Raw genomic sequence first — 8,697 nt, 5'->3', positions numbered from 1 at the left:
AAACACAATATGTATCTCAGTCCTCTAATATACTCTAAGCAGGTAATAGTAAGGGCTAAGCAGTCCGACTTTGCCTCTCTGGGTGCAGATCCTGGCTCCACCCACTAAATAGCTGTGCAAACTTGTTTTCCCTCGTGGTTCAGTATTTTCATCCTTACAGCCATGAATGTAACACTATCTCTTGCATAGGGTATTGTGGGAAAATAAGACCATGCATACGGTGTTTAAAACAGCAACGTTAGCACTGTAAAAATAGTAGCTATTATGGTGAACAGGTGCTTGTTTTTTATATCACATTCACTGATTCGTCAACTCTGCAATCCAGCTGTCTCCTGAGGTCTCTCCTAAAATCACAAACTTTTCCCGTTATCGCAAGAAAGACTGCCCGAATGTGACAGAACGTGAAAATTATGCTTTTTATTATAGTCACATAAAATAGTCAGTTACAACGAGTTGTCCGAATGCATTGGTGAATTAAAGCCTCCAGCTCTTACACATTTTTACACATATATCTATGCATTTATAAATACGCACGTATGTAAAAGATATATATTTTCTTCTAAAATAAAGTGCCCAAATCTTGATATATGGGGGCATAACAGGGAAAAAAAAAAGAATCATAATGCTTTATCAGTTATTGACTGTACTTTCACAATAAAAGAATCTGTTTTGTACACATTTATTCAGGTATAGTGAACTTTAATCACTCATTCTTTTCTGAATTCTCCTAAGTGAATTAATTAATCCAAAATATTAGAAGCCTCAGAGCCAACCTAATGAATCACAGGCTAATTCTTCTTACTGTGCCTCGAACAGAGCCTGGGCTTCCCAACAGAAGGGTTGTTAAGCTTCATTCTTAATGCTCCTGTATTTTGGAATGTTGTCTTTCTGCTAAAATGATTAAGTAGGGAGAGAAATGAATGAGACACCTCTGATTCTAAATCCACAGGGTTTGGTGAAAAGTTTCCTATTGTCTTTCCATCACCCTGGGCTGGGTGAGAAGTGGCCTAGCAGGAGCTGAATTGAGGGGCCCCTGCTGTCTCTGTAATAATTGAATTTTATTGGAGCCACAGAAGAACAATTAGGGTGTAGTAATCAATAGATCATGGAGAGAACCAGCTCAACCTGAAATGAAACTCTCTAGGACCATGGAAAACTTTGTGAGAACATATTTGAATTTAAGAACCAGACAAGGGTTTAAAAAAAAAAGCAACTAGATGATTTAAGATAATTCAGAAAATCTTCTCTTCAAATAGGAACTAAGACTCTATTCCCTGGTCCTACCTCTCAGCCATTCTTCCCGTGTTTTCACTGTATTTTCTATCATCTTAGACTTCTAAGGTGATCATTTGTAGACTTTGACAAGGAATGGAACTTTAAAATGCCTTTGAAAAGACTTTAACCTACTGAAGCAAGGTGAAGGTGCCTAAAAATAGCTTTACGAACCCAGCCATTTCAGAATCTGGTGATTACATATTCAAACTGCAGTAAAGAGCATTTTATTCAAGCAGGAAAAGGAGAGATTGTCAGGACTGAAACGGCATTAAAACACTCGATAACTTCCCAACATATGGGAGGCTGGGACCCATGGGAAGCCCAGACGTTGCCCAGAGTCAGAACGAGGAATGGAGTATTTTATTTGGGGGGAGAAACAAAAAGCAAGAAAATGTTTCCGATGACCTGACCCACCTGCGCAGGGCCTTCCCAAGAACAGAGCTGCCTAGCTGCTGATTTTGGTGAGCATTTTATTAATGGCTTGCTTGACGTGGGTGGTGGAGCTGCGTCGCCTCGTCTTGCCCTGGACCATCCTCCGGCGCCGCACCTCTCGACACAGCTCGTAGAATATCTCGGTGATGTTCCCTTCTCCGGTGCAGGCAGAACACTCGTAAAAAGCACAGGCCAATTCTGTGGCCAGCTTCTCCCCTTCCTCTGTACTAACCTGTCTGGAGTGGTCCAAGTCAGCCTTGTTTCCAACCAAGATGAGAGTCACATTCTTGGGCTTTTTGATCTCATCCAGGATGTTCTTAAGTGGCAGGACTTCCTCAAAACTTCCCCGGTCAGTAATGTCATAGACCAGCACAAAGCCTTCTCCCCATCGCATGTGTCCTTCCTTCTGAATGGTGTCTTCCTATCAGCAAGGAAAAAACAGCAGTCAGAAGACCTGGAAGTAACTGCAACATGTGGACGCTGCAAATGCTTACCGAGATCCCTTAATTACTAGTCCTTATAATTCAATGTCATTAAAGTCTCTTGGCAGTCTGCCTGTATAAGCTTACCTTCTCAGTTTGGAATAGAAGCATTACTTAGGGAACTAAAAATTGTCTAACTGCCTAGACACTAAGTTTCAGCTTCTAATTTTTTCTTGCCACATCATGAAATCGGTAATCCCCAGAACTGTAAATAAATTATCCTCTTAGTTGAGCACATTGGCTCTGAGACTTTTATCACGATTAAAGAATTGGCAAATAGGTAGCAGACAAGTAGACCCTACCCCACCCTTTGGAGATCAGAATCAGAGGCACAGCTTACTGAAACTGTTTTGATTTTGATTTGATTTCTGTTTTTTAATCTTCTCTCTTCAGATTAGAGATAATTAGCCACCAGGGCAGAAAATAAAACGTGAAAAATCGTATGGAGAGTCAAACTCAACGCCAGGGGATTTGGCCTTTTTTTCCTTTTATCTCAACAGCCCAAATATTATGCAGTCATCCTAACGAGAGAAACTCATTTGAAGTAATTCTCAGATACGGTGATGAGTCCTTCCTAAGAAGGTAGCATGAGTGATTTGAAAATGCATCGTCTTTATGGGTTCAAGTAACTTCTGCCGGCTTGTACTTCCCTGTGGCCTCTCTCTTTGGAATCAGTGTTGGGTGGAAGGTGAGAGCATATACAGGAAGCAGGCAGTGATGAGAAGGGAAAGTGTATAATTAGCTACAAGAATATTTCTTGGATTATATACTTTAATTCAAATCTTCTTGGGATCCTAAGTCACTGAAAAGTACCATGAAATCATTCAGCTTCCTAACTCTCATTCTTAGTCGTCACGCCCATCCTTGGGAACCACACCTATCTACAAATCTGTTTATGATTTCCAAACTGACCAGCTGCAAAGCAAATTCATATTAGCTTCTTTTTTAAGTAAGTTGCAATTGTTCAATGACGTGGCTCAAATTTTCAGTCAGATCTGGTGAGGCTTGGAAAGGATATTACAGGAGAGAGTCCTAAAAATATTCTGAAAAAAGATTCTGAGGTCATATAAGTTTAGAATATAATATATAGTAAATTTCTTAAAGATTCACCTTATACATAAGCATATAAAAAGGCTCTGAGAACTTCTCTGGTAAAAACATCTGTTTAACTTGATCAGAGCGTTCCAACACACATTAAACCATACAAGCCTATTAATATCTTGTGATCTTCCCAAATATAGGTGGGCAATTTCATTCTAGATGATATCATGTGAATCTTATGGCATTTTCAAAACCCTCTCGGAGTACTGGGTAATTCACATAAGGAAGCATACACAGGCTGCTGCAAATAGGTTAATACATAAAATGACTAGATAGTTAAGTAAAAAAAGACTTTAGGCATCATTAGTTAACTGTAGGACAATGTCTTAATTTTGTTCGTACTATGTGTGTTTCATTTTTGTTTGACCCAAGCTATATTTTAGCTGGATTCCTTATTCACCTGACCAGCAGTATCTAGTATCTCCATGGTGACAGCTTCATCATCAATGGTCGCTTGGTGTCGGTAGGTTGATTCTGAGGGAACGAGCGAAAAAAAAGGTAAAAAATAAGTGCATGATTTAATTTGACCCTTAAAATTACAGATTAGTCACAAGAGTATATCTGTTTTTAGAGCATATGGGAATGGTCATTTTAGGAAAGAGAGGGAGGAGGTGGAAGAATCTGTGCCAGCTCTGTACCCTGGGAGCTCCTGGAAGTGACAGGTCCTAATACAAGAGCCGCAGGTGTCTGGGATGTAGCATGGGAGAGTCTCTTTGCCTCTTACTTTATTCTCCTATGAGGCCAGCTTCCTGATGTTCTCTTCCTGCTAAAGTGGGGCCTCCACATCCTAAAATGAGGGAGTGACTCCCACCAAGTGTGTTCTACCTTGATACCCCAGAAAATCCAGCTCCTGGAACCATGTTAATTCCTGCTCCTAACAAGACAGCATATAGACGAGCTACTCACTTCCAGACCTCAGCCCTAGAAATGTGATAAACACTAGAGGGAAGTGGAGACTCTCCGTGTGAAGCATGACCGTGTCAAGCTATGGGGAACCTGGGGGGCAGTAGAAGGTGGTTGGACCCTACTGTTTGGGGGTTGGGGGAGGAACAGTTACCCAAAGTAGAGGAGGTCTGGGCAGCATGGAGGGGAGAAAGGACAAAGCAGAGTTCTCTTGTTCATGTTGTCTCTTCAAGGTAGAAGAGTGCCAGCAGCTCAGTACGAGCTGGAGGCTGGTAGGTTAACATCGCAGTGGTCCCCAAGCTCTGCTGGGGTAAGAAGTCAGCAGGGATAAGAGACTTGGTGGCTCTGGGCATGTCCCTGACCACATGAAATGGAAACCAGAGGTTAAAATAAATGCCAACTGGTGCTGCTCTAGATGGAAACTAGAACAACTGACATAAAGCGCTCGATAAATGATTGACTGCTTTGATGAAGTTTAGGTTGAAGGAGTCTCCCAGAAAAGTTCCAGGAAATGGTAAGAAGGAAAACGTGACAATAAAATGTAAGAGGTATGGATGACAGAAATAGTCATGCTACTTTCTCTTATAAAATGAACTTCAAAGAGAGAATAAAATACATAGAGGGGTAGAAAATATTTGAGGCTGTAATGACTGAGAATGCCCCAGGGTGAGAGGCATTGAACAACATCAGATCAGAAGGACTAGCAGGACACACAAGGAAAGAAGTCCCGTACCTCAACCTGTGACAGCAAAGTTTAAGGATATTAATGGCAAAGAGGAAAACTTGGAAGGATCTAGAGGAAAAAAGCACATCTCCTACAAAAGCATGTGACTCAGATCGACACAGGACTTCTCAGCACCTAAACCGAATTCAAGATCTTAATGGAGTCAAGAAAAGCAACAAAACTACAGCAAAATCAATCTAGAATTACAATTCTAGGTGATACCAAAGTGCCAGGGTGGAGGTGGGGAAGAGGCCAGAGGCAGGTTTGAGGGAGCTAATGTATTTGTCTTATTGCAAATGATGATGTAATAAAAAGAACAGAAAAAAGTGAGTAAAATATTCAATTCAACAAATTACACGAGGAGGGGGAGGGTGTAGCTCAGTGGTAGAGCACAGGCCTAGCATGCACAAGGTCAGGGGGGGTTCAATCCCCAGTAGCTCCACTAAAAAAACTCAAAAAACAAAAAGTAATGAATAAGAGAAAAAAAATTAGAAGAGGAAAACTGAATAAATCCAAGAAGATATAAGGAAAGAAGTAAAAGAGAAAACAGCAGAAAAAATTAGGTAAGGTTAACAAAACCAAAGCATGGGGCTTGAAAAATTAAAAAAACACACAAAACAAGTAGGGAGGGTGGGAGAGGTAAGAATCTGGCAATATTGACTAGTAAATTAAGAGAGAAGGTGTGATCAAGCAAAATTTAGCATAAAAAGAGGAAATAATTACACATTCTGATGAAATAAAAATAAAATAATATTATGAACTGTATACCAAACAAATTTCACACCCTGATAAATTCTGGAGGGAAAAAAAATGAAGAGACTGATACAATGAGAAATAGAACACTTAACTAGATCAATAGCCAGTAAAGAAATGTAAATGCTAATTGTAGATTTCTCTTTATCATAAAAAACTACACTCAATTGGCTTAATAGAAGATTTCTGTTAAACATTAAATAAGATGTTACAGGAAATTAAAAAAAAAAAAAGGCTAGCTACCCAATCCCTTTTGTGGGGCATTGCATGAACTCCAACGAGAAGTATTACAAAAGTAATAAGAAGAGAAAAAAGAAAAAACATCATAGCTCATTTCAGTCTTGAACACAGATTCAAAAATTCTAAAAAAAAAAAAATCCAATATATTTTTTCAAAAAATATATAATAGCTAGCAATACTACTTAACATCTGAACAAAAATTGTTCTTAAAATGCCTTCCTTTTTAAAAGGACTGGCATCAGCCCTGGAGCCTGGAAAACAGAGTTCTGGGCTCCAGTCCATCTCTTTGCACCAAAAGTTGTCTGACAGACAGGGACATTTTTCTCAGTTGCTTCCATGATGAATAGGATATGTATTTCAACCACAGAAAGCCACAGGAGGGGGGAAATAAAATATAATGAAAATAGTATGAAGTTGTGTGATTCTTTGGCCGTTTGTTAACTGAAATGAAAATGATGAAAGGCAGGAAATGAGGGAATGTTGGCCACAGACAGAGCAGCGGGTGGCAGCGGTGATTGGTCCAAGCTGAATATGGGGTTTCATGCCATGTCAACTATTTTTTTCTTTAAGTCTCTTCTCTTTTGCATTAGGAACCCATGTCTACATGTGAAACAGTGGACGTGTTGCTGACAGAGGCGAGCTGTTGTACATCCACGTGCTAGCTTTTCCGAAGAGAATTCTAACACAATGTACTGAGTACTTTTGGAATTAAACTCTATTGCTGATTCCAAAACATAAGGAAAAAACATGTATGTGCTTAGAGGGGGGAAGCACTTTTCTTTTTGTTCATGCTCACAGAAAATGATGATTTTGACTCTTTTTTCTTGAAGAGTAGGGGGGATGGTTGTTTAAGAGATACTTCTAATTGAACCGAAATATTGTATACTGTAAAATCAATATTCATTTCAAAATGGAATTAGGCGTGTTCAATTATCCACGTAAAGTTCACTGGATAAGAGAGATGCATGTTTCAGTGCCACTTTATGAGGAGAAGCACATTTTGTATACTAAGAGAAGTTGATGCTCAAAGGGATATTGTATCTGATTAATCCTTCTACTAATGTAGCTCTTTTGCAAATTTCAGGGTATTAATACGGACTTTTGGCTAGCACAGTAACGACAACAGTTAGTAATGCTGATTTACGCTAGAGTGGAAATTGTACTGACTTGAATTCTAGTGCTGGTCTAACCACAAACTAGCCACGTAACCTGGGATAAATTTACTTCATTGGATTTATTTCTTTATTTGCCAAATGACGATCTCAAAGTTCCTTGCTGTGACGATATTAAATAGTTCTGGTAGTTGGCTAAGCACCTCTGCTTTAGTATCCAGTTGAGAAAATGTGTTCTGGGTGTGTCTCTCTCTTAGGGTGAGCCTTTCCCAGCAGAGGGAACTGTAATGCAGGAAGGAAGAAACAATCACAAAATTGAAGTGCCAGTGGATCCAGTGTGTCTCCCAGTTCCTACCCTCACTCCGGTCTGAGCCTTTACTAACCAAACGGAGACACCATAACCCATTCAAACAGAGCCAGGTGCCCCCCAAGTAGGAGTGGCAGTGACAAGTGCTGAGATACAGTCCCTCTCTTCCTCTCCAAATGCCCCCAGCGCACACTCATCGGCGCAGGCACACAAGCACACACAAGCACACAACTGGACACAATATAAGCCTTATTTGTGTTCTCTGCCATGATCATCAGCATTTTCAGAGGATAACTAACATGACTCTTGGAGGTAGAGATTCAGTTTTGTTTTTGGGAATCTAATCAGAACATGGGCAGCTGTCATTCTACAACCAGAACATTGCTGCCACCACCATCAGTCACAGGGTTTTCCTGGTTCGATGGTCCAAGTCCAAAACCCTACAGGGCTTCAGTGGCAGTTTTCAAATGCAATTCACAGGCCAGCTCTGGCCTCTGACAAAGATTTCACTGGTCCACAGCAAAATGAGAAACATGTAAGGAGAACTAAAACTGTCCATGAGAAAGATTGAACTTTTTTCTTAGATTATATCCTTCAAAACATATGGATGTTAAAAATACTTCCTTCTTTTATGAAATGTTAAGTGCCAGCAGAATGTGAGTGTAATTCTCCCTCGCCCTCTGAGCCTGGCATCTGAACTGGAATTTCTATGATAGTTCCTCTTCTTAAAAAGACAGAAAACACCAAAATCTAAAAGTTTGGGAAACACTTGCTAGCAAGAATTTTCTTTACAGAATTATTTCAGAGTAATAGATATTCCGATATTGTTAATATGCTGAATGGTGTTCACCATCTCCAGCTTCCTATGGAGCAATAATTCTGTTACAGGTTGATACATGGCACCATGATTTTGAGGAAGGCTCTGAATTCAGAATTCAAAACTAACACTTTTTTGGCAAATACACCACTTTGCTTTCTCAGGTAGTTTTCCTCTCTGGTGGTGGTGTTGCAACTGTAATAGTACGAAGTTAAGCCTAGGAAATGTCTGGTTCACCTTGAATCAAATGGATTGGGAATTCGTGTAAGCTAGAACTTGCGTGACTTCTAGTAACACGTGCACGCGCACACGCAGGTATCCAGTATCCAGGGTGAATAAATGCAAACCTCCCCCGAGAGTGAGTCATAGACCTGCTACCCCTGAAGTCTGATGAGCACTCTTGTTGCTCAGCAGCTGCAATTCTTTTTTGAGCAGCACCCTACAAGGTCATGCAATAATGTTTCATCGTGCTCAGTGCAAGAAGCCTGCGTTACAAGTAACTGATGCAGGAGATTTCTATTATTAGCAGTTGCTTTTCAGAATGAACAAAA

The 8,697-nt window shown here is 40.1% G+C and overlaps 1 protein-coding gene across 3 annotated transcripts in view; it reads right to left on the bottom strand.

Moving 5' to 3' along the window:
- Window positions 1–392: 392 nt before the first annotated feature.
- Window positions 393–8,697, bottom strand: part of RERG (RAS like estrogen regulated growth inhibitor) — a 93,379-nt gene continuing 85,074 nt past the window's right edge. For all 3 annotated transcript variants that reach the window (XM_072954308.1, XM_072954307.1, XM_072954306.1), the window contains 2 exons: window positions 3,691–3,764; window positions 393–2,128 (listed from right to left, as the gene is read on the bottom strand). In XM_072954308.1, the coding sequence (XP_072810409.1) occupies window positions 1,721–2,128; window positions 3,691–3,764 (482 nt within the window). In that variant the 3' untranslated portion in view covers window positions 393–1,720. The remainder of the gene's footprint in view (window positions 2,129–3,690; window positions 3,765–8,697) is intronic.

This window comes from Vicugna pacos, chromosome 34 (assembly GCF_048564905.1).
Source record: "Vicugna pacos chromosome 34, VicPac4, whole genome shotgun sequence".
NCBI lineage: Eukaryota > Metazoa > Chordata > Mammalia > Artiodactyla > Camelidae > Vicugna > Vicugna pacos.
Note: the sequence above shows the minus strand (reverse complement) of the source record. Positions and strands in the feature narration are given on the sequence as shown.